The 26,592-nt window shown below is 39.5% G+C and overlaps 1 protein-coding gene across 11 annotated transcripts in view; it reads right to left on the bottom strand.

Moving 5' to 3' along the window:
* MAGI2 (membrane associated guanylate kinase, WW and PDZ domain containing 2) overlaps positions 1 to 26,592 on the bottom strand; it is a 1,445,467-nt gene that overhangs the window by 294,500 nt on the left and 1,124,375 nt on the right. For 7 of the 11 annotated variants that reach the window (XM_055133467.1, XM_055133407.1, XM_055133431.1 and 4 more), the window contains 3 exons: positions 18,769 to 18,890; positions 18,304 to 18,432; positions 16,170 to 16,352 (listed from right to left, as the gene is read on the bottom strand). In XM_055133467.1, coding sequence (XP_054989442.1) covers positions 16,170 to 16,352; positions 18,304 to 18,432; positions 18,769 to 18,890 — 434 coding nt within the window. The remainder of the gene's footprint in view (positions 1 to 16,169; positions 16,353 to 18,303; positions 18,433 to 18,768; positions 18,891 to 26,592) is intronic. The other 4 variants (XM_055133450.1, XM_055133456.1, XM_055133470.1 and 1 more) reach the window with 2 other exon arrangements.

Genomic DNA, 26,592 nt, shown 5'->3' with positions numbered 1-26,592 from the left:
CCTCAGCTGGAGCATGTGAGAGGCACATTAATTACATTGGATACAGGAATAATGTTTCTGCAGCTGCAGCAAGTTTGATATTTGCAGACTAGCGTACTTCATCTCTAATTTCACTGGCAACTTGCAAAAACCAGCAGAATTATACTTATAAACAAAGGTCCGCATAGTAATTTATCTCCCATTGACTTCGGTGAAGTCTTCTCATTTAGAATGTGGAGATTTATAATTATGAACTAAGATCTAAGACTTAGTTGATGAAACAAGGGAAGACACATTTTTTTGCCTTTCATTTTCTTACTCACATTGCTTTTGTCTCTCTATATAGGCCTGTATAGATACAATTACTCAATTACTCACTGAGTACTGACAGCCCACATTAAAGTCCATAGGAACTGGCATTAACATTCTACATAGACATCTAATCCAGGAATATTCTTTTAAACAAACAATTTTCATTGTCTCAAACATTTTTTAGTTATCTTTCTTAGATTTCTTTTTTGGGGGGGTAAATTGAGATTGACTTTTTGGAGTGATTTATAATAGCAAAATGTGAGGGACCATTACTAAACAAATAAAAAAAATGTAACCAACTTTTCTAAAGTGACTAACTAAGCAGTTAGTATTTTACATCATACCAAAATGTCACCTGGTACAATTTTGGGACAAGTCACAAAGGTGTCCTATTTTAGCTGCTAGTCCACCAAGAGAATAAGGGTTATCTAGTCTATTGGAAGATAATCTTACAGATATAATGTAGACCAATGTTGATTGATTTTATATATTATGGTCTACCTTTTTTATATGTAATAATTCATCTAATGAGATGTTTGGTTAAGCTAGACCAAAAAATTCTAAATTTTCTAAGAGGAACTTAAGTAGTCATATTATTATTATAGCACATTTTATGTCTCTGTAGTAATCCCAGTAAGGAAATCTGATCTATGCTATACAGAAAAAGTTGATTCAATTGTTCAATAAACAAGTTGAATATCTGCTGTCTAACCGCCAGTGAACTAAGCCTTGAGGATCTCTTAATCAATATGTTATACATAGATTCAACTCTGGCCACAAAGAACTTAACAACCAGGAGTGGAGACTGGGTAGCAAATAAAAAATTTTACAAGTTACATTATATGACTGAAATCCAATAATGAACTTTATAACTGTGTATTTCACAGTGATCCAATTAAAAACAATAAATAACAAAAAAGTTTTATGTTAATTGGTGGAGGATGCAGATAAAAAAATGAGTACCTTTTATAAAGAGCAGATTTATTTCTGAAAAACCAAAGGCTTCATTTGGTAAGTGAGACCACATGAATAAAGAAATTTGACACTGTCTACAAGAGTACATAACCAATCTATATACTAGAAGCTAGTAAACCTTTACACCTATTTGGGTATCTCAGGTTCATTTACAAAAATGGAGTTGATCTGACTCCAGAGTTGAATTGTTAAGATGAAAAGAACTTCTTAAATATAACCAACCTTTTATTATCAAATGTATCTAACTCAAGATAAACATCTATCCATCCCTAAAGTACTGACAACTAACCATTTTCTCCGATAAGGAGCAGTAAAATGTAATGTTAACTCCATGATCTCTACTTTATTGCCAAAATATTTAATAACAAGCACTGAGATTTTAATCAATTATCATTATTATTTGTGTGTGTGAGACACCCATAGTGCCCAGGGGCTATTTTTAGCTCTGTGTTTAGGAATGATGCCTACACAGTTGTAAGAGGTGCCAGGGTGCAAACCCAGGGTTAGCTCAAGTGGCTGCACTCAAAGCAAGTGCCTTTCCTCGTGTACTTTCTCTGCCCAAGCTTTCATACTTATGGGAAGGATACTCCATATCATTCCTAGTGTCTGAGTGACAAACGCTACTTCAAGTTCCATTCTTGGACTGAGTGGACACTCTATCCACATTCTCCTCTTGCTTGTAGATGGGTGCGAGAAATTATACTAAAAATTAATGTGAAACTTTGGCATAAAATAAGTTAAAAGTAATAGTGATAACAAGAGACAGTTTAGTTTGCAGTCAAACGCAATATTTTGTCAACTGCGGCATCTGTTTCATCTATATATCATCATAAAAGGAAGATAATGGATAAAATGTTTTTAGTGCAGCACTCGAGATAGTCTGTTATTGATTGAAAGAAACACTACTAGCAACAGAAGCATTAGGTACTTTGAACAAAATAAAGTGAGGCTTTAAAACAGGCATATTTTGGAAAAAAAGACAAGAATAAGTGTATACAGAAGTAACAAAAACAGTTTATTTTTCTAGACATAGTACAGTAGGTAGGCGCTGGCCCAGATGTGGCTAATTTTGCTTCAATCCCTGGCATCCTGTAAAGTCAGTCTGAGTACTTGCCCAGAGTGATTCCTCAGCACAGAATCAGGAATCAACCCTGAGCACTTCTGTGTGTGCCCCGCAAACACACACAAATGAACCCTCACCAAACAAAACTTGAATCACTGTCATCCCGTTGCTCATCGATTTGTTCAAGCGGGCACCAGTAATGTCTCTCATTGAGAGACTTATTGTTACTGTTTTTGGCTTGCCAGGCTCTGCCGCGAGGGCTCGATACACTCGGTAGCTTGCCGGGCTCTCCAAGAGGGGCGGAGGAATCGAACACAGGTCAGCTGCGTGAAAGGCGAACGCCCAACCGCTGTGCTCCAGCCCGGACCAAACAAAACAAGTCAAGTTTTTTCCTTTCTATACTGCGGATATTTGTGTTGGTCAGATGACTCGAAATTCAGTTCTATTTCCTGGTTTCAATATAACCATATATTTTTTTATAGCATTTACGGTAAATCCATTATCTTAAAAGGTAGAAATTTTGTTAATATTTAGAGATTTTTTTAAAAGCACAATATTCTCTGTGGTTTAAAAAAAATGGAGGTAGTATAGTTGAGAATTGTTGATGTTTAATTCACAGTATTTAGGAATGAACTGTGTGTACCACAGCCATCACAGAAGTGTCACTCTCCCTTCGGCACTTGAGCACTAAGTCCCTTCTCATCTTTTTCCTCTTGCTGCAGCTCCTTTGGTCTTCACCTTCCGTTGGCAAAATCAGTTCTCTTGCCAGGTCATTTAAAAAATTATGTCATAGCAATTTGAGTCTCAGTATTTTGCTAGATCTTAAAAGCGACTGCTGCAACTACCTCTAGTACTATTGCTAGAAAGCCAGAGACTGTGCATTTTAGTTTCATAATATCTGGCTGTGGTACTATATATGGTTCATGGCTATTTGTTGCAAAACAGAGAGCTGGGAGGGAAACCATCAGTAGCACTTTTCTGCCAGAAGATGGTCAGAAGGGAGTGTCAAAAGATAATTTCCTCAGACACGTGGAGATAAACTCGAGGAACGAAGAAGTAAGGGATACTGCTAGGTAGAAAAACAGTACTTTTTCTTGCATCTTCTTCCAACCCAGAGTGGAGTCTAGGCCCCCTGCCCTGGAATTTAGACTGATATGAGTAGCCTTCATCATGGGGCCTTGGGCGGGGGGCAGGGGTGGGTAGGAGTGACACTGTACAATTTCATACTCTATTCTTTAGTAGTAAGAGAGACTTCCAGCTTTCTGTTTTGAGCTTCTAGGACCCTAAGGGTCCATCAGAAGCTCTGCAGGTTCCTAAGGGCAAGTAATACAGCACATGTAGGTGGTGACAGCCCCTGAAAGCCCCAGCCCTCACAGAGAAGGCAGTAATTGACACCACCTTATGCGTTCCAGCCCCAGAAGAACCTGCAGAGAATGAGGAGGAGAGATAAGGAGAGAGAGATAAAGAGAGAGAGAAGGAGAGAGAGAGAGAGAGAGAGAGAGAGAGAGAGAGAGAGGAGGGAGAGAGAGAGGCAGGGAGACAGGGAGACAAGGAGATAGAGAGAGAGACAACAAGTGAGCCTAGTGGACCTCCCTTCCCATCCCCTGATGGAACCATTGATCCCAGATGAGACTATGGACTCTGGAGCAACATTTAATTATTGCTCAAGATTTCTGAGTTTTTTAAAATTTTTAAAAATTTTTAATTTTTAAAAAATTTTATTGAATCACCGTGAGAGTTACAAGCTTTCATGTTTGGGTTACAATCTCACAATGATCAAACACCCAGCCCTCCACCAGTGCACATTCCCACTACCAATATCCCGGATATACCCCCCTTTCCCACCCTCCCCCTGCCTCTAAGGCAGACAATATTCCCCATACTCTCTCTCTACTTTTGGGCATTATAGTTTGCAACACAGATACTGAGAGGTCATCATATTTGGTCCATTACCTACTTTCAGCATGCATCTCCCATCCCAACTGTTTTCTCCAGCCATCATTTTTTCTTTTGGTTTTTGGGTCACACCTGGCGATACACAGGGGTTACTCCTGGCTCTTCACTCAGTAATTACCCCTGGCGGTGCTCAGGGGACCATATGGGATTAGAACCCGGGTCGGCCGCGTGCAAGGCAAACGCCCTACCCGCTGTGCTATCACTCAAGCCCATCATTTTCTTAGTGATTCCATCTCCATTCCATCTGCCTTCTCCACTCCGCTCATGAAGCAATCTTCCAGCTATGGGGCAATCCCCTTGGCCCTTGTATCTACTGTCCTTGGGTGTCAGCCTTATGTAATGCTACCCTACACTCCACAAATGAGTGCAGTCCTTCTATGTCTGTCCCTCTCTTTCTGACTAATTTCACTTAGCATGATATTCTCCATGTTTATCCATTTAGAAGCAAATTTCATGTCTTCATCTCTCCTAACATTTGCATAGTATTCCATTGTGTAGATGTACCAAAGTTTCTTGAACCAGTCATGTGGTATTGCGGGGTCATATGGAAGCTCAATTTCTAGTTTTTGAAGTACTGTCTATATTGTTTTCCAGAAAGGTTGGACCAGTCGGCATTCCCACCAACAGTGAAGGAGAGTCCCTTTTTCCCCCACATCCACGCCAGCACTGGTTGCTTTTGTTCTTTTGAACATGTGCCAGTCTCTGTGGTGTGAGATGGTATCTCATTGTTGTTTTGATTTGCATCTCCCTGATGACTAGTGATGTGGAGCATTTTTTCATGTGCCTTTTTGGCCATTCATATTTCTTTTTTGAGAAAACTTCTGTTCATTTATTCTCCCCATTTTTTGATGGGGTTGGAGGTTTTTTCTTATACACTTCTACAAGTGTCTTGTATTTCCTGCATATTAATCCCTTATCAGATGTGTATTGGGTAATATTCTTTCCCATTATGTGGGCTCTTTCTGTATTTTGCTCACTGTTTCTTTTTTAAAAAATTTTTAAAAAATTTATTTATTTTTTAATAAGTGAATCACCTTGAGGGAACAGTTACAGATTTATACATTTTTGTGCTCATGTTTCCCTCATACAAAGTTCAAGAACCCATCCCTTTACCAGTGCCCATTCTCCACCACAAATAAACCCAGCATCCCTCCCACCCTCCCCAACCCCATCTCCCCCCCACCCCACCCTGTCACTATGGCAGGGTATTCCCTTTTGTTCTCTCTCTCTAGTTAGGTGTTGTGGTTTTCAATAAAGGTGTTGAGTGGCCACTGTGTTCAGTCTATAGTCTACATTCAGCATGCATCACCCTTTCCTCGCATGGCTTCTAACCACATTTTACTTGGTGTTCCCTTCTCTATCTGAGTTTCCCTCTCCCCAGAATGTGAGGCCAGCTTCCAAGCCATGGAGTCAACCTCCTGGTACTTATTTCTACTATTCTTGGGTGTTAGTCTCCTACTCTGTTATTCTATATTCCACAGATGAGTGCACTCTTTCTATGTCTGCCTCTCTCTTTCTGACTCATTTCACTTAGCATGATACTTTCCATGCCGATCCACTTATATGCAAACTTCATGACCTCATTTTTTCTAACAGCTGCATAGTATTCCATTGTATAGATGTACCAAAGTTTCTTCAACCAGTCATCTGTTCTAGGGCACTCGGGTTTTTTCCAGATTCTGGCTATTGTAAACAGTGCTGCAATGAACATATAAGTGCAGATGTCATTTCAACTATACTTTTTTGCTTCTCTGGGATATATTCCCAGCAGTGCTATTGCTGGGTCAAATGGGAGCTCAATATCTAATTTTCTGAGAATCGTCCATATTGTTTTCCAAAAGGGCTGAACCAGTCGGCATTCCCACCAGCAGTGTAGAAGGGTCCCTTTCTCCCCACAGCCTCTCCAACTGTGGTTGCTTTTGTTCTCTTGGATGTGTGCTAGTCTCTGTGGTGTGAGGTGGTATCTCGTGGTTGTTTTGATCTGCATCTCCCTGATGAATAGTGATGTAGAGCACTTTTTCATGTGCCTTTTGGCCATTCGTATCTCTTCCTTGGTAAAGTTTCTGTTCATTTCTTCACCCCATTTTCTGATGGGGTTGGATGTTTTCTTCTTGTAGAGTTCAACCAGTGCTTTATATACCATTGATATCAACCCCTTATCTGATGGGTATTGTGTAAATGTCCTTTCCCATTATGTAGATTGTCTTTGTATTCTGGTCACTGCATCTTTTACAGTGCAGAAGCTTTTTAGTTTAATGTAGTCCCATTTGTTGATCTCTGTTTTTACTAGATTGCTTAGTTCCGTGTCATCTTTGAAGATACCTTTATCTTCAATATCGTGGAGGGTTTTGCCGGCCTTGTCTTCAATGTACCTTATGGTTTGTGGTCTGATGTTGAGGTCTTTAATCCATTTTGATCTGACTTTTTTGCACGGTGTCAGGTCGAGGTCTAAGCCCATTCTTTTGCATGTGGTTGTCCAGTTGTGCCAGCACCATTTGTTAAAGAGGCTTTCCTTGCTCCACTTCACATCTCTTGTTCCCTTATCAAAGATTAGATGATCATACATTTGGGGTTGTGTGTAGGAATATTCCACCCTGTTCCATTGGTCTGCGGCTCTGCCTTTGTTCCAGTACCATGCTGTTTTAATTGTTACCACTTTGTAGTAAAGTTTGAGGTTGGGGAGGGTGATGCCTCCCATCATCTTTTTTCCAAGAATTGTTTTAGCTATCCATGGGCGTTTGTTTTTCCATATGAATTTTAGGATTGCTTGATCCATTTTTTTTGAAGAATGTCATAGGTATCCTTATAGGAATCGTGATGAATCTGTATAATGCTTTGGGGAGTATTGCCATTTTGACAATATTGATTCTCCCTATCCATGATCAGGGTATATGTTTCCATTTCCTTATGTCCTCTTTTATTTCATGGAGTAGCGTTTTATAGTTTTCTTTGTAGAGGTCTTTTTCTTCCTTGGTTAAGCAGATTCCGAACTACTTGATTTTCTGGGGCAGATTTCTGAGTTTTTGACATGCTTTGCTCTCCAGAATAATGAACTAAATAGAGAGATCACATAAAACAAATAATACATTTCTCGGGTGACTTCATTTGCTTCTGGAAATGGAACCATCAGAAAGCAGTATTTTCAACTCCTTTTTACATTTATCACCAGCATCTGTTCTGCATACTGGTCCAAGCACTGGCAATTAGAACCACCATGATAGATTGGTTTTCCACCTTTCTCTACCTGCAGACCAGTTCTGGTCCACGGACCTGTGGTTGAAGACCACAGCTCCCGATCGCTTCCACCCCTAGATGTAAACATATGGCTGTAGCAGAAATGGTGATGAAAACACTGACTGATTCACAGGATGTTTTATCAAGTCAGAGAAGAGTCAGGGAAAGAGACCACCACATTTTAAAGTGCTCATATTTTAACAAGAAGCCTGCGGGGGGGGCGGGGGCAGAGTGATGGTACAACAGGTAGGGCACTTCCTTTGCATGCAGCTGACTTGACTTCGATCTCTGGATTCCAGTATGGTCATATGAGCTCTGCCAGGAGTAATTTCTAAGTGCAGAGCCAGGAGTGTCCCTGAAAATTGTCAGTTATGATCCAAAAACAAGAAAGGAAGACAGAAAGGAAGGAAGGAAGGAAGGAAGGAAGAAAGAAAGAAAGAAAGAAAGAAAGAAAGAAAGAAAGAAAGAAAGAAAGAAAGAAAGAAAGAAAGAAAGAAAGAAAGAAAGAAAGAAAGAAAGAAAGAATGGAAGAGAGGGAGGGAGGGAGGGAGGGAAGGAAGCAGGGAGGGAGGGAGGGAGGGAGGGAGGGAAAGAGGGAAAAAAGAAAGACAGAAAGAAAGAGAAATAAAGAAAGCAGGCAGGCAGGCTGCTCTGGATAGAACTACATTTTGATGTGACAGAAAACAGAACCCAGCCAGCATTTCTGGATATTTCTCAGGTTTTCTCACACACGTTTCGTTCTGGGGAGATGTTTGATTAACATTCATGGCATTTTATTTAGCTGCTAAGGAGCCAATGATGGATGGGGAGGACTGAAGCATGCTGGTGTGGGCTAGGAACCCCCTAGGTGACCATTAACTGCAGAATTTGGACGGGAGGGCTAGCCCCGAGAGAAGCCTTCGCTGCAGGCTGAGTACTGAGCACACAGTGGCTGTGCTGCACCGCAGCGAAGCATCTCTCTTCCTCGGAAGGTAAAGGAGCATCTGAGTTTCAGATACTGCAGCCACGAGCTAGATTTCCTTACCTCCAGAGAATGAGAAGTTGCTCATAGCTTCATGTTCTAGGTTATGAGGACACAGAAACAGGAGGATGAATGCGTTTGTCCTACTGGGAAAGCGGCCTGAAGAGCAGCCCCAAAGTTAGTTCCCAGGAATAGTCCCAAACAGTCCTTCACAACAATTCTCTGCACAGGCTCTCTAGGAGGTGGGAAAGGAGTCATCTGGTTACCATTGTAAGGAGTGGCTTTCAGCCTTTCGTGGGACCTAAGGGTACAGAGCCTAAGACTTCTTTTTGTGTGTTTTTGTGTGTGTACCAAAACGGAACTCAAGCCTCATGAATGAAAGGCATGCACTTTATTACTATTTTTAAAAAACTACCTTGGAAGGATTTTGAGCTACACTCATGATGCTCAAAAATGACATCTGACATGACATTTCTTAGGGGAGCCATATGTAGTGCCAGGGATTGGGCTTGCAAGGCCTTATCTTCTATACTATGTTTGGTTCAATGTTTATCCTTTAGCATATTTTCAACTCCAATCCTTTTTTAACAGAGACTTGAAATTGAATAAACCCATAAAGCAAACCCCCCAAAGTCAATATAATACTGATAGAGCAGGGTTGTTAAAAATATCAATACAGCTCAAGAATTCTGAATATGAAATGAAAATCAAGGGATGGCAACTTTATTCATTGAATTCCGAAGGTGTAGCAATAGCACAGTGGGTAGGGCATCTGCCTTGATTGCAACCAACCCAGGTTCGATTGCTCCATCCCTCTCAGAGAGCCTGGCAAGCTACTCGTGTCATATTCAATATGCCAACAACAGTAACAACAAGTCTCACAATGGAGACATTACTGGTGCCTGCTAGAGCAAATGGATGAACAACAGGAGGACAGTGACAGTGACAGTGACAGATTATTAGCAGGAGTGGACCAAGCTATAGCCCATGGAGCAAAACCTGGTACTGCAAAACCCTGCATTCATGAAGGTAGTTTCCTTGGATCACAGCCACATTCATTTCTGGACAATGTCTTTGGCTACTTTCATGACAAGAAGTTAAACAGTTATGATAGGTCATCTGGCCCACATGCCTAAAATATCTTCTTTCTAACCTTTAACAGAAAGTCTGTTCATTCCTGTTCTACTGTGGCATTGGTGGGGAAGAAAACTAGGATATGAAAGATTCCCAGTTGCTATACAGAACACCGTAAAATCTTGGGATTAGGAAACATCGGCGACCAGTACACGAAATCTATATTGTTACATCTTCCTCTCATCACCTCCCTTAAGTACATAATTAGGATATCTCCCAAAACATCCCCAAAGGGTCTCTCAAGGATGAACATTCATATTCAGTCTCTGACTAAAAACTCAGGTCAAATTCGACCAATCTTTAGACTCTGTCACAAAAACAGGACTCCCAAGCAACTCCAGTATTTTACTTTCAATTATGGGACATATAAGACCACAAGATGTACAAGAAATGTACGTCTAATGAAAAGAGTATCAGTCTCTGGAACGAGGATATGGTATGGATCTTGATAGTTATACTCTGTTTGGTAGACGTATAACGGCAGAATAACAGCTTAAACAGGAAGAGAAGAACAAAAGATGCCCAGGGAAAGGAGACTCAATATCAGTGTTCCCCAAAGTGAACCCTTTCATTGGTTCCCTTACAGAGGAAAGTTTAAAGATACGATTTCTGAAAAGGAAGTAGTAGGCCAAATAATTCTAGGAAGAGAATTATTTAAAATTACACATTGAAAGAGGGGAAAAGTAAAATTTCACAGAACTATTTTATTTTTCAAGAGTGAGGTTTATATGAATGTTATAACACACCACTGGTGACAATAAATAAGTGTGCCAAGATACAGATATTGCAAAAGTCATGCAAATATCACTAAAAAAGGGAGAATGTAAGAGGGCAGATAAGGTATGTAAGAACTAAACCTTCAATCTTTCTTTATCTTTTTTCTACTTGGGTCATACCCAGAGGTACTCAGAATTCTCTTGAATTACTCCTGGCTTTGCACTCAGGAATTACTCCTAGCAGTGCTTGGGGGACCATCTGGGATGTCAGGGATTGAACCCAGGTCAGTTGCATGCAGGGCAAACGCCCTACATGCTGTTCTATTGCTCCAGCCCCACTTTCAATTATTTTTAAAGGAAATAAATATAGGTCATATCCCAAACTGTAATTAAAGAGTGAAGATCGTTAATTCAAGAGTGTGCCTCTGGACTATGGAGCTGGAGAACGGGGAGCAGACCTACAGGAGCGAATTTCTCTCTCGGATATGTTCTGTTTAAGTATCTAATGCTATTTTTCATCAAGTTCATAGATCCCTTGACAACTTAAAAACTTACATAAATGCACACTCCTTACAACCACTTGTAGAAATTTTGAATTAATAGATCAGGGGCATAAGAATCTACATTTTTAAAAAGCTCTTCATCTGATATGAAAGTTAATCTTGTACCATGCCTTTTTAATCACAAGGGAAAATGCAGCAGCAGCAAGTGTATGAAAGACATGACCTGGCATTTTTCAGATGGAGAAGTGCAAGGAACTAGGGAATGTCAGGCTTTTAGTTTCTTGCTACCTTACTACAATTGTTAAAAAGTTAAATATTAGAAGGCAAATAATAACTAATGAACTTCTAATTCAACCTCATCTACAGAACTTCATAGGTAGGTTAGCTTTCCTCTCTCTTATATTTGTTAATCACAAGCCCTGATTCAAAAATTGGCCTGGAGAAAAACATAAAAAATCATGTTAAGTATTTTAGCTGAATATGTTAGATGAACAACTCTCAGACCCTCTGGTTTCTGTGTAAGCAATGTTACATCAATCTTGTTTTTAAAGTAGTTTGAAGAATGTTACTAGAATCTCTGGTGCCTACAAAATGATAGCTGGGATGTGTAGCACACATAGTAGTCAGAAGTCAGTTCTAGCCATGCTGGTAATTAATTTCTCTAAGAGAGATTGTTTGGAAGATAGTGAGACAGTTGGTATTGGTTCAATTAGTCATCAGAAAGGAGTCAGGTACACCATGTCTTCTTGTTCTCCAGTTCTCCTCCCTTTCCATAAGTCAGTGCTGTCTGGGAAAGAGAAATTCCCACTCCACCCATGAGTCTATTGTGCAGTCTCCTAGGGCAACTTTCTGCAGAGTGGAATTCCCTTTGTGTTCATACAACACATTGATATCTCTTTGTCTAACTAGAATGACCTAAGTTAGAAGAGATGATCAAAGTATATTCATACTTATTTCAATATCAAATGACAACATTCCCCCCTTTAAATTCCAACAATTGCTTAGATATGCAGTGCCAACATTTTGGAAAAAATTTGAGTTCAAGGGGCTGGAGCAATAGTACAGCATGTGGGGGTTTGCTCTACATGCAATTGACCCAGGTTTGATCCTTGGTATTCCATCTGGTCCCCTGAGTAGTGATAGGAGCAATTCTTTTTTTTTTTCTTTTTGGGTCACACCCAGCGATGCTCAGGGGTTACTCCTGGCTTTGCACTCAGGAATTGCTCCTGGCAGCGCTTGGGGGACCATATGGGATGCCGGGGATCGAACCCAGGTCGGCCACGTGCAAGGCAAATGCCCTACCCACTGTGCTATTGCTCCGGCCCAACAGGAGCAATTCTTGAGTGCAGAACCAGGAGTGACCCTGAGCATTGCCAGGTGTGACCCAAACCCTCCCCAACCCTCTACATATTAAGGTTAATTTTTATATAAAATTATTATTAAGAGAAATCAAATGTGTCATAAATATTTATTTATCTTTTTACTTTCATCTGCAATCTGTTAAATTGATTTGTTTTTGCTTTGATGTAAGCTGCTAGTTTAACTGGCATTAACTATGCTATACTAAAAGCAGAAGTCAGTCAAATCAAATGTCACTTCTTACTTTCTAAGAGTATTCATCCATCCATCCATCCATCCATCCATCCATCCATCCATCCATCCATCCATCCATCTATTCATCCATCCATTCATCCATGCATCCATCCATCCAACATGTACTTATTGAGCACCTGATATTTATCTGGCACTACTTCAGACCCTAGGGAAAGACAAGTAAAGAAAATAGCAGTCATGGAATAAATTCATATGTCTACCAACTAGTTAAAAATTATATGATAAAGTTTTTATATACTGAAATGAATAAATTTATTATATCTGAATTTTATTTGATGATATATAAGTATTATTTGTTGGTGTGTGTAATAAGTCTAAATAGTTCTAATAGTCCACTGGAAGTGAAATAGTCACACACACTGTGATAACATTTGGATGTTCTTCTATCTATTTCTCCTCTGCTCTGCCTGTGCATTTCTTATTTCATCTTCCAATATATTTCTTCTCTTGCTCATCCAGCAAAGGCCTATGCAGCATTCAAAACTCCATTGGAATCATCTTCCCTGCAAGGTTTTCTATTCCCCATTTCTTCTGAGCTATTTAAAAATTTTGACTGATTTGTATTATTTAGACTTATTTGTATTATTGATGTAAATATCCTTAATCTGGTAATAATTATGTCAAAGGTGTAATATTCTTGAAAACAAAAACATGCCTTTGCAGGCCTAATAATTAACTGAATGTCTGGAACATATGGACACTCAAAAAATATTTGCAGAATCAAAATACAAAGCCATCCATCCACTATAACTTATGGGATGTTCCATAACTAAATGAACGTATTTACATGTAATTTAAATTATTTCACAATAGGGGACCACTAAGAAAATGATGGTTGGAGGAATCGGTTGGGATGGGATATGTGTGCCAAAGGTAGATAAAGGACCAAACATGATAACCTTTCAGTATCTGCATTGCAAACCATAATACCCAAAAGTGGAGAGTGAGTAAGGGGAATATTACCTGCCATAAAGGCAGTGGAAGGGTGGGAAAGGTAGGGGTATACTGGGGATATTGGTGGTGGGGAATGTGCACTGGTGGAAGGATGGGTGTTTGATCATTGTGTGATATTGTAACTCAGACATGAAAGCTTGTAACCATATCTAACAGTGAATCAATAATTTTTTTTAAAAAAGACAAGTAAATAAATAATTATAATACAAAAATTATTTCACAGAAATATTTTAAGTGTTTTATAAGTATTATTCCTTTTAAATTGTTTACAGTGAGAGAAAATATAATCTTTATTAAATCCAGTAATATGATAGCAGCATACTTTTATCTTAAAACATTTTCATTTCTCACTTTCCCATCTCTTCAACTTTTTGCCATCACTTGATTGTTACAGACATATTGTTATATACCTGAAGCCTTTCTACATACATGTCAGCCTTTTCATATTTGGGACCCTGACATCCATTTTTGTAATTCTGGTGTACTGCAAGAAATTGTGAAAGAGTCAGGTTTGAAATGTGTTCATCCAATTAATAAATAAAGAAATGAAATAGGAAACAGGGAATTAAATGAAATATTAAGTCTTTTTTATTGGGAGCTATTTTGAGACAATCTCAAAATAAATAGAGAAATGGAAAAGGAAACAGGGAATTAAATGAAATATTAAGTCTTTTTTATTGGAGACTATTTTGAACCTATCTTAAAGTAAGAAGTTATGCTAAATTCTAAACGAAAGAGTTCGAAGTTGAATAAAACTAATAAATACACACTGCCTGGTGTGGCAAGCTGTAAAAAAAAAAGTAGGGGGAAAAGCATTGCTGTGGAGAAATATAAGGGTTTACATGAAAAAAAATCATTTCTAGTTTTGAAACAGCATAAAATAGTGGGTTGGATCAAGGATAAAAATAATTGGATTCTTTATTATGTAAAGAAATATACTTTTAATATTTCACAAACATTTTAACACCTGAGATCCTCCTTATGCTGAGACTTAATTAACTCCACGATGTCCTTCCATTCTAAGTTGTAGTCAGTTTGATGATTTAATTGAGTCACCTGATGTCTCCCACTAATTTTTTTTAATGTGAAGGTGTGGGGATTCTTAGTAAAATATCAACAGATGAGCTGGTAGCTAAGTTACTCTTGCAGAATTAAATTTTTAGGGGGGGTGAAACACCTATTGATGCTCTGGGCTTGCTTCTGGCTCTGTTGTAAAGGATCACTCTGGTGGTGAACAGGAGACTGTAAGGAGCACCTCAGATCAAACCCATATTGGCCATGTGAAAAGCAAGTGCCTCACCCACTGTACTATTTCACTCTTGCAGAAAATTGTACATGATGTTTACAACACTTGGAAATATAGGGCTGGAGCAATAGCACAGTAGGTAGGGCATTTGCCTTGCATGCGGCCGACCTGGGTTCGATTCCCAACATCCCATATGGTCTGCTGAGCACTGCCAGGGGTGATTCCTGAGTGCAGAGCTAGGAGTAACCCCTGTGCATTGCCGGGTGTGACCCAAAAAGCAAAAAAAAAAGAAAAGAAAATATAATAAGTTAGTTTTGAACCTCTTAAGCATTTGTAATATCTGTTAAATGTATAGTAACTTGATAGTGACTGGTAGTGATAAGCATACACATCAAGTGGTTATTTCTGTACAAATGGTTTAATAAATAGTAATATAATACTATTGACTTCTAAGCTGAAAATTTCAGGTGAAAATCAATTTATATTGCTTCTCCAGAAACAAACAACTTAAAAATAACGGGTTCATATTTAATAAATGTATAGACCATAAAGATGAAGTATTATTTCCTTAAAAGTCATTATCTAATTAATGCATATACTAGGACCATTAACTTTAGCAAGTTGATAGCATAAATTAAATTAAATTTGTGAAAAATATGAAATGGTGATACATTTCTTTGGAGTTAAAGATGTTACATGTTTTAATGCTGGTTTTAAAGTATTTCAAAAGTAATAACACAAGTTTCACCAAGATTCAGCATTTTAAGCAAACAAAGTTAAGTTTAATTTTTCCTTATTTTTTTACTGGAAGAAACAAGTATTTATAATTTATGGGGTCAGTCCAAGGTCATGGACCAAGTAGGAGAATTTAAAATTAGACTGAAAAAAATCAATTAGTTTATTACTTTTGTCTCTCTTGTATAAAACATCAAATTTATTTTTACTCTTATAATTTGTCCCTGTATTTCCATGTTAAACTAGATTATAATTTGCATAGATAACCCACTAATTGCCTATAAAAATTCATTTCTAAGGACTAAAGAACCCCATATATTAAAACTTTGTGTGAGGACAGATAAAGATAAATAACTTTTAACATTTTTCTCTATGAAATGGTCATGCATATTTAAAAATCTAACCTGAGCGACTTAGCTTGAGAATAACGTAAGAGTAATACAGATTTTAAAAATATGAATGGTTGGGTTGAATATAAATTAGAAAAGTATGAAATGTTAATTACATCCCTAAGAAGGCATTCTAGAAATAAATTGCAAAAGTGATAGTCCCAAGAGGCCACTGAATCCAGCAAACAGAAGGTACGAGTCTAAAAAGAACCGACAACCATGGCACATAAAGCTATTTCAAGAATACTTCAAACAGATAGTCATAAACATAATTCCTGGGTCTTTTTGAAGTGACCTTTGGCTTTCAAATTAAAAACAGGGAAAATAGCTCTTCATACTTGCTCTAAAAAAAAATAAAGTTGTTTTCTAAAGCACATCTAAAGCATTCTGGGACTTACCTGTTTCCATTTTTCCATCTTGCGCTGCAGGTCCATCTGGAATGACACTTTTCACCTGCAGAAACTCATCAGGCTCGTCTCCACCAATGATGGTAAATCCAAAGCCCATGTTGCTCTTCTTGAGGGTGGTGCTGAGGAATGTTCCCTTCAACTGGGAGGCGTCCCGGGTAAAGAGCGGTTTTTCTACATTGGCCAATGTAAGTCAAGAGACATAAAAGCATATTTAGGGCAGGTTCTCATATCGGAGAGAGCCAGTCACCAAGCAGTCATCGTGGACATGAATGTGGGGGATCTTCTAGCAGAAGCAGAAGCAAGTGGTGACTGTGAGCATTAAACCCTTAATACTTAGTAAAGACAGAGAGAGGGCTGTCCAAAACATCCAGGGAAACAAAAGCGTTTGCAGGTTTGGAGAGTCACTTTCTGTTAAGTAAATATTTCTATTCACACAAAAGTAGGTTGGGAGCCATAGCACAGTGGGTAGGGCGTTTGCTTTGCACGTGGTGGACCTGGGTTCAATTCCTCCATCCCTCTCTGGAGAGCCCGGTAAGCTACAGAGAGTATCCTGCATAGATGGCAGAGCCTGGGAAGCTACTCGTGGTGTAATAAATATGCCCAAACAGTAACAACAAGTCTCACGATGGAGACGTTACTGGTGCCAGCTCAAGCAAGTCAATGAACAATGGGATAACAGTGCAGTGCAGACAGTGTACTTAAAAGGGGCTGGATCAACTGTCAAGAGTCTTTGGATAAGGGAATGCCACCATCCTGATACCTCTGGAAATGTTCCCCTGGTTTTGAGAGAGTCCAGGAGAGGTAGGAGGTATACATGAGTGGCAGAACCTACAGCATCCTTAAAGGACAGAGTTAGAAACCAAAACAAGCTTAAAAAAATACTTTTTGTTTGAGTTTTGTTTGGGGGCCACACCCAGTGATGCTCTTGGCTCTGCACTCAGGAATTATTTCTGGAGGTGCTTGGGGGACCATATGGGATGCAATATAGGGGATCAATACAGGGGATCAAGCCTGGATCAGCAACATGTAAAGAAAATGCCCGAATAGATAGTGAGTAACTGTATCACTCTGGCCCCTAAAGATTTATTTTCTATTTTTCTGGTGCTGGGAACTGAATGCAGGGGCCTCACACATGCATATCAAATGCTCTACCACTGAGATATATCCCTGGCTCCTGAAATTGGATTTTTGTACAAAAGTTTGTTTTTTGAAAAATAGGACCCATAAAATGTGGCTGCATATGAAAGGATCTAAATTATTTAGGAGGAATGCCTGGATGTGGGACCAAGTCAACTTATGCTTCTATTGTGAGAGACTATAAAGATAATCAGAGAAATCAGTTTCTACTGACCTGACAGTGTTTCAGTTATGCTAAAATGAGAGCAAGAGGCAAGCCACTATTTCTAAGCATAATTACGAATGTAAAGGTAGCACATTTTCTAACAAAACACTGACAAATTATGAACATGTACTAAAATAATCGAAAAAGAACTTGAACCTGCTCATATAGGTTTGGCCACTAATTTGCAATAAAATATGCTTTTCTAGGTGTAATAAGCACATTTCTAAGCATGTATAGATGCTTTTAAAATAATAGTCATAGTAGGAAATAGAACCAATGTCAACCAAAAGTGCTAACTCAATTAAGTTTTTATATATTTAGTAATATATATATTTAGTTATTACATTTTGAATGATATGAAATTTCTTATAGTCAAATTGTATGCTGCAATTTAGCTAGACACTCTGTAAAACACTTTAGCTTTTACAATTTTGGGTGATAAAGTAGACACACTTTGTCTACTTACAGGCCACATATAACTTGATTGATAATTGAGGTCAAGATTTCTGTTTCTATATTTCTTTTACATTTCCTGCTTTATCAGATGTAAATGAAAAAAAGCCTATGATTATTTCACTTGCTTCCTTTGTGTAAGAAAAGGTTACCCCTGGCGAGATTCTGGTTGGGCGACCTTTACATCGTAATTGTGTTATAGTGGTATGGAATCCGCGCTTTTATTTGTGAGTAAGAGCCCACGGAGATGTGAGAAATTTGTGTAGCATCTCATCCCACTACGTGACTTGATGTGTGATTAACAGCTACGAGTATCCTGGGACATACCCAACCGCCAGGGTCTCCCCGCGTGGCCACACCAATAGAAAGACAAGTCGTTCACGCTGCGTGACCTCCCTGGGCCAGTGGGCGGGCGGGTGGATTTGGGCCTAGGTAACGTCGATGAGGCGCTGTCTACTGTCACAAAGGAGAATAAGCTTCATACTTGTGCTTTCTCTTTGGAGGACAAACTTATGAGTCTTTATGCAGTTTGCAATAGCCCTAGCAAAACCCATTCATAGCGCAAAACATGCTCTATCTTCCTATAAACCACAACCCAGGGCTTTATCTTAAGTCCAAGTTTGCTAAATGCATGAACTTAGAAAAAGTCAAATGCCCAGCTAGAGCTAATGGAGGGGCTTGGAGAAAGCAAATCAACTACCAGAACCAGTCCAAGCTAAAGGTTTTTTGAACATGCCAGTTGCTAACAGGCTGCTTTCCTTTGGGAGTTTTGTGTGTTGACAGGGTACACACCTCTGAAAACGGGGGCCTGCAGGGGCTTTGGTCCAAGTTCTGTGTGGGGCATGTTATGCTGCTGTAGCTTCCTTTTTGCTTCCAGGACAGGGTTTTCAAACTGTGTTCTTCTATTTATGTGGCTGAAAAATAAAATTTCAAATTAGGTTAGCAGTAGGGCAGAGTCATTTGCGAGAACATATGTATGGCTCCACAGAGAGTAGATGATTAAAGTCCCACTGGGCATGAAGTCAGACCACTGCTGGGCCTGGCCTCTGTATGTATAGTCCATACTTCTGGTATGAGAGCAGAGTTCTCTGAGGTTCTATTACAGGTTACTGTTACTGTGCTGAAATTTTACAGGTGCTACCCTTCACCCCCTGGCTAGAATGTAGGCTTCCTTATGATGAGTTTTACATATTAAGTGGTTCAGAAATAGATGTTGAATGGTGAAAAGAGTGCCATTTAAGTTTTATAACATACCCCTATCCAACAAATAAGTGTAAAATAAATTCACTGATTTCATACTTGTCCACACTCTTAATAGTCAGAATCCTAGATGGAAGAGCTGGAATGTAGGATAGTTTATGGAAGTTCTAAAATACTATATAGGATGGCTGATGTTGATCAACAGAAGTCAAGTACTCATAATCTAAAAATAAGATGTCAGGGCTGGAAAGATTGTACAGCAGGTAAAGCACATTTCTTACATGTAGCTAGCTTCAATTTGAATCATAGGTACCACAAAAGGTCTTTGGATCCTTATCAGGAGAGATCTCTGGGTAAAGTCAGGAGTGAGCCCTGAGCACAGCTATGTGTGGTCCAAACAACTACCTTACCAACGAAAGCAAACAGACATGCAAAAAGTTAAGACTTCAACTCATAGACATCAAAACAGCAGAGTTTGTGTGGTGAATCGAATAGCCAGAGGACTTAATTATTGATGGTAACCTGTGAATGAAGGGCTAGGATGCAGAAATCCTGTGTAGGGGGTACATCATGAGACTCCTTCTATAGCAGATAGCTATAGCTAGCCCACTAGAGGGCCAACATATATGTAATCTTCATTCTTTGTACAAACAGAAATACAACTATGGCATTCAAGCATGACAAGGGAGAGAGGTTAAAAGAATGAACAATTGCTGAATACTTAACTAAGCACTACATACAAATGTCTCAGTTAACCCTCACAACAGCCACCTTAATTACGGTTATTTCTGTTTTATTAAGTTTTTAATTTGTATAGGAGCCACCCCCCAGTTTGTGCTCAGGGAAAATGGAGGCTATACCTGTTTATACTGGGGGGAACATGCTGTACCAAGCTTTGAACTCAGGGCCTGTGCATGCAAGGTCCTATCACTTTAGTTTTTTTCTATCCATTTAACCTTATTTTAAAGAAGATGAGACCATCACTCAAGGCTGAAGATCAAATGACTTGTTCCATCTATAAGCCTTTTCTCCTAGGGTGGTTTCGAGGATCCTTCGCAATCTCCCTATTACCTAAGGAAATATTATTCCATATGTATATCTGTAACTTCATCTTTGAATGCATTGCCATATGGACTTTTTGCTTTAGACATACATAGAACTTCTCTCAAAAGCAGCACTGAATCTAACTTCTCCTTTTCCCATAAGATTTAGTGTATCCACTGGAATCTGGAGATTCCAGAGAGTCTCTTGCCCGCACGCCTGGCTGACTTCCCTGGGGCCCCTTGGAGGGGATGGGCTCCAGCTTCCCTCCCCACCCCGAGCAGAGCTCCCTGCGGCCAAAGACCACTGGAACCTAGTTATAGCCATGCTCGAGGCCCCTCTCCACACGTTCGGACAGTCCTCACGCATGAAGGTACTGGCAGAGGAACGCAATTGTGTGTAATTCCATCAATGGCTAACATACAGAGACTTAAAAGCAAGCTCCCAGAAGCACATGGCTGCAAAGTGGCTGCAAGATATCTTGTAGCCTGCTTCTCCCTCTTGGAGAAACTGGTAAGCTTCTGAGAGTTTCCTGCCCATATGGGATAGCCTTGCAAGCTTCCCATGCTGTATTCATATGCTAAATCCAGTAACAAGCTGGATCTCACTCCCCCAACCCTGAAAGAACCTCCAGTGCGACATCTTTGGGAGGGCCTAGTCGAGAGAGACTTCTAAGATCTTAGGGAAAGGACGAATGTAGAGGTTACTGAGCCCGCTCGAGAAATCGATGATTAACGGGGATTTTGTGATTCATGATCCAATGGAATATTAGGCAGTCATCAAGAAAAATGAAGTCATTAAATTGACATATAAATGGATGAACATGGAGAGTATCATGCTGACTGAAATGAGTCAGAGGGAGAGGGACAGACATAGAATGATCGCACTCATTTGTGGGATATAAAAAAAATTATGAGACTAATACCCAAGGATGGTGGAAACAAGGGCCAGGAGGAATGGTCCAGGGTTGGAAGTGTGCCTCAGGTGATGGTGGGGGGAGGGAAGCTAGGATAGAGAACTATGACAATGGTAGTTGGAAATGATCACTCTGGATAAGAACTGAGTGCTGAAAAGTTGAAAAATATATAAACATTATAACCTTCCAGTACCTGTATTTCAAACCATAATACCCTAAAGAAGAGAGAAAGAAAGAGGGCGAGCAAGTGAGTAAGCGAGCGAGAAAGAGAGAGAGAGCAATCATGAACAACTGGTAACTGTGTATCTTATGGTAATTCAATTAGGATAAAAGATTCAGTGTATCAATGGCACAGAACTTGAAGCAAGCCAATCTAGGTTTGACAATGAAATCTTGGGCAAATTACTAAACTAAGCACCAGTGTCCTTCATCCGTACAATGGGGACATTAATATTTCTTTTTTAGGGTTGCTGTAAAGATGGGGGAAAGAATGTTGGCAGTAGCACAAAAGATACATAGAAATGACTTCACAGTTTTAAGTTAAGTTAGTATAGTTATGCCTTATTCTTCAAGGTACAGTTATTCTCCTTTGGGAGTGCTCATGCTCCACAGTGCTTAAGGGTTACCAGGGCTATACTCAATAATACTGAGGGTATATTTTTCTAAGGTTCAAATTTGGAGCCTTGTGCATGTTCTCCAGCTATTAAGAAATGTCTCTTGTTTCTATATATTTTGATTACTATTATTGAACACGTTGGGAATTTTGGAACCTAGCTCTTCCAAGTTCAAAGTGAAGTGCCCTTAAATTAATGTCTGCTGGAGTGATAGCACAGTGGGTAGGGCATTTGCCTTGCATGCGGCTGACCCAGGTTCGATTCCTCCACCCCTCTCAGAGAGCCCAGCAAGCTACCGGGAGTATCTTGCCCGCATGGCAGAGCCTGGCAAGATACGCGTGGCATATTCGATATGTCAAAAACAGTAACAAAAAGTCTCACAATGGAGACGTTACTGGTGCCCGCTCGAGCAAATCGATGAGCAATGGGATGACAGTGATACAGTGATTATTTAAAAGAACTTCCAGAATTATTGTTATTGTCATACGATGCTTTCCCCACGTGTCCTATAACTTCCCTGGCCTCCACAGAAACATGCCCAACCTAGGTAATCTGTCTCCCCTGACTCTCACAGAACCTTCAGCAGACTGCTCTCTCCTCGGTTTATTTATTTTCTTGTACTGTGTTTTCATCAGCAAGAGGACTTGAGACATTTAAAAGGAATTACAAAAAAAAGTAAACAAATTGAAGGTGAAGTTAGCTAAATCGAATTAGAAGATAAATGGGTCAATTGATAAGACAAGGTACTACCTGTTTACTGGTGTTATGTTACTTTGAGACTTGAGATTTCAAGCTGCTAATTCAAGAGGACAGAGAAACCAATTATATTCTTCAGAGTATTTAAGATAAACCTAAGATAGTATTTTGTTACTGAGTCTTAAAGCTATTTCTTTTCAGATATGGCATAAAGAAGTTACTATAGGGGCTGGAGCGATAGCACAGCGGGTAGGGCATTTGCCTTGCACGCAGCCAACCTGGTTTCGATTCCCAGCATCCCATATGGTCCCCTGAGCACCGCCAGGGGTAATTCCTGAGTGCAGAGCCAGGAGTGACCCCTGTGCATCGCCGGGTGTGACCCAAAAAGCAAAAAAAAAAAACAAAACAAACCCAACAAGAAGTTACTATAATGTTGTATAAAAAGTACTCAATAATAATTAAATAATAATAATTGTGTAGTTTTCATTATCCTTATTTACAGTGTTTCAATGATTATTTTCCTGTTTATTTTCTACTCTGGGTTGTATAGGGCTATGTAGAAGGGCCATGCATTATTCATACTTAATATATTAAGTATTTAACACAGAAGAAGGCAATAATTTTTTCATTAGGTAACTAAATGAAGAGTATGTGTTTTCAGACTTTTTCTTTTACAAGTATAGTTTAGTAATTTGAAGAAACAAGATAAAGCTCAGAAGTATATATATCAGTTTTCCTCATTTCATCTGATCTATATTTTGACACATCATGGTTCAGTATAATTTTACTCTCATAAAATTATTATTAAACTTTTCTGAGATGTTTATATATAGAATTGGGATTTTTCAATATTTCACTTGCACATAACTGTCTTCCCTAGAAAAGTCAATGAATAATCATCTGCTATATGGAAACCATATTAGAAATATACAACATCAAAAAGAGTTTCTAAAATTCACAAAGAAGAAAAATAGTAATGAATTAGACTGTCATAACATCTTCCAAAATGGGAGTATCTGGGTATGGCTTTAGCGTCCTAAGATAATTGCCACAGAACATTTACATTGTCATAAACAGTCATGCATAAGATTTAAAATGCACCCAAACTTTAAATGATACACCACAGAGAAGTACTATTGTAATGGGAAGGTTAGCCTTGTCTTTCTTATGCTTCCAAAATGAATGGTTCCAGGTCCTTTCAACAAGAATTTAGGGTTGGAACCATGTATACAAAGGACGTGAATGACAAATGCCATTCTCCTCTTCATTGTTTAGGCTCTGTGAGATAATTACTGTTTCCTCTAGTTTTCATTCAGAACAGGAGCCTGGAAAGCTACCAACAGTTCTTAGTTTTAATTATGTTTCGTCTATTAACATATTTTACTATGAGAGTCTTTAGGTATTATAAATATGTTTCGTGTATACTTTGAAGTGGATATATCCTAGTCGTCTTGTTTTTTCATTACTAAAATGAAGGATTCTGGTATGAAGGTCTTCCACACTGGAATGGTAAAGAGATTAAGATATTCAGAAATGAAATTCCACTGACTTTTCTCTTTGCCAACAAATCTATTCATTTGCAACTCAATTTCCTCTTTTCACTGTGAAATGGAAACCTATAACAAAAACCTGGTAAGTTTGTATGCGGTAAGGCTTTATATTTCTGGTTTGTTTGTTTGTTAGTTTGTTTGTTTGACTTTGCTGTTTGGCTGTGTGTCTGTGGGTCTGTGGGAAGTCATACCTAGCAATGCTCAGCATTTAAGCCTGGCTCTGTGCTCCGGGATCACTCCTGGGGGTGCTGGGGGACCATGTACGGTGCCCGAGACAGTACTGGGGTTGGCCATATGCAAGACAAGCATCCTAATCCTTCTATAATCTGTCTGCCATTTTTTTTTTGTAAAAAGAAAAATGAAACAAAGAGAGATTTGGGCCAGAACCAAATCAACCCAACCATAATCTTGGAATGGGCTACAAACAATGACATTTTAAATACAAGCTTCCCAGGTAACTATGGTGCAGCCGAGATTGGAGTCCCTTGGTACAGAAGCCAGGAAAGTGTGAAAAGGAAGCATTTAAGGATGGAAGTTTATAAAAGGAAGTTTCTTGTTTTTTTAAGATTTTCACAGATGTTTCTTTTTCTGTATACGACTGTGAGGACTCTTAGAAAATGATTCCCTGCATGCAGAAGAGAGAGCTTCCACAATCAGAAGTTTCACACATTCACAAAGCAAAGGAGACATCTGTACCTAAAGGGGTGATATATTAAAGACAATCTCTCGGGAATATCCTGTTTGACTCCCACCCTACCTTGGGATGGAGCAGAAGAAGCAAGAAAAGAGATCATCAATTCTGAGCCTATCAGGTTCTATGGGAACAAGAAGGCAGGTATCACTAAGGACATCATCCACTTTTACTACCAATGTCCCGCCCTGTGTCTTCACAGTCCACCTTGTTTCTCAGTCTCTCCGGAAAGGACAATTTTAGTGCAGCCACAGGTGACACTGCATGTCACTGGCCAGTCTCCCATCTTTCGTTCTGTTGTCAGGAAATGGATCTTTGGGTGTCCGTGTGAATAAGAGAGCACTTTTCAAGGGGAGATTGTGCCATGAGAGAAATATTTCCACAGTGGCTAAGGAAGCTGCAGCAATGAGGTAGTCAGTGCTCCATAAATATTTGTGAGAAAAGTGTATGGGTGGGTGAGCACACATGAAAAGGGAGAGATTTACCTGTTGTTCAGTTTAACTCTCCTAAGAGATCACACAGGCCGTGATAGAACTGCATACGAAGCACGTTTATGTGCTAGTTTATGTGCTAGAATCAATCTGCATTTGGGCAAAGACCCACGAAATCCTTCAGAGGAGTATCTTTCAAGGCATTCTCGTGCTAGGTGACAAAGTCATAGCCCTGTTGTGAGGGAAGATTTGCAGCTCGCTCTCGTGTGTGACTCCAGAAACATGCTCACATGGGAAAGCGTGACATTAGAGACTCAATGTGAAAGTGCCAGCGGGAGGCAGGCGCTCAGCACTGGGACGGGGAGACTGTCTGTGGCATCTGAGTGGAAGCTCAGTGTTTTAGCTCTTCCAGGAACACTTGCCCTTTTTTGTTCTTCTCAGAATCTATGAAAAAAATTAAAAAAAAACAGACAAAAAACAGAATACGGGGCAGAGAGATAATACACCAGTTAAGGTACTTGCTTTGCAAGAGGCCTACCCTGATTCTATTCTGGAACAATATAATATCCGTTGAGCATTGCTAGGAGTGATCCCTAAACACAGAGCTAGGTATGAGCCCTGAGCACTTATGGGCTATGGCACCAACTCTCCAATTTCCATGGAACGATAGCACAGCGGGTAGGACGTTTGCCTTGCAGGTGGCCTACCTGGGTTCGATTCCTCTGTCCCTGAGAGCCTGGCAAGCTACCCAGAGTATCCCACCCCCATGGCAGGGCCTGGCAAGCTACCCGTGGTGTATTCGATATGCCAAAAACAGTAACAAAAAGTCTCACAATGGAGATGTTACTGGTGCCTGCTCGAGCAAATCGGTGAACAATGGGATGACAGTGCAGCATTACATCACATAAAAAATTAATTAAAGAAAAGGAGAATAATCCTAAATGGAATCAGAGTGTGAGTTTCCTTGTTGCTTAGAACTCATTAGGGTTCTTTGCTTCCCTTTCTGACTCCCATACTCCGTGGTCAAGAAAATCTGTGTATTGCCCTCTTTACACCTGGAATTCTATACCACAGCTGGGCTGGCAGTCAAACACAAACTTTCTACCCTCTCTAGCTAAATTTTGTTCATTTTAATACAAATTTTGAGAAGGTTCCATACATTTTCCAGCACTACCAAGTATTGCTACAAGTAACAACAAGAACAGCATGCCTTAGAAACTAAAGTAGGCTGGTGATCCCATGGGAACTGTTTCATTCTTTTCTTATAAGGCAGGGTACCCAAGGATAGTAGAGATAAGGAACAGGAGGATTGCTTCACAGCTCAGAAACTGGCCTCACATGCTGGGGGAAAAGGCAGCTCAGATAGAGAAGGGACCACCAAGTAAATAATGCTTGGAGGACCTGCTCAGGATGGGAGATGTGTGCTGAAAGTAGATGGTGACTTAACACATGCATTGCAGACCACAACACCCTAAAG

The sequence above is a fragment of the Sorex araneus genome, chromosome 1 (genome assembly GCF_027595985.1).
Source record: "Sorex araneus isolate mSorAra2 chromosome 1, mSorAra2.pri, whole genome shotgun sequence".
NCBI lineage: Eukaryota > Metazoa > Chordata > Mammalia > Eulipotyphla > Soricidae > Sorex > Sorex araneus.
This window is presented reverse-complemented; position numbering and strand designations above follow the sequence as displayed.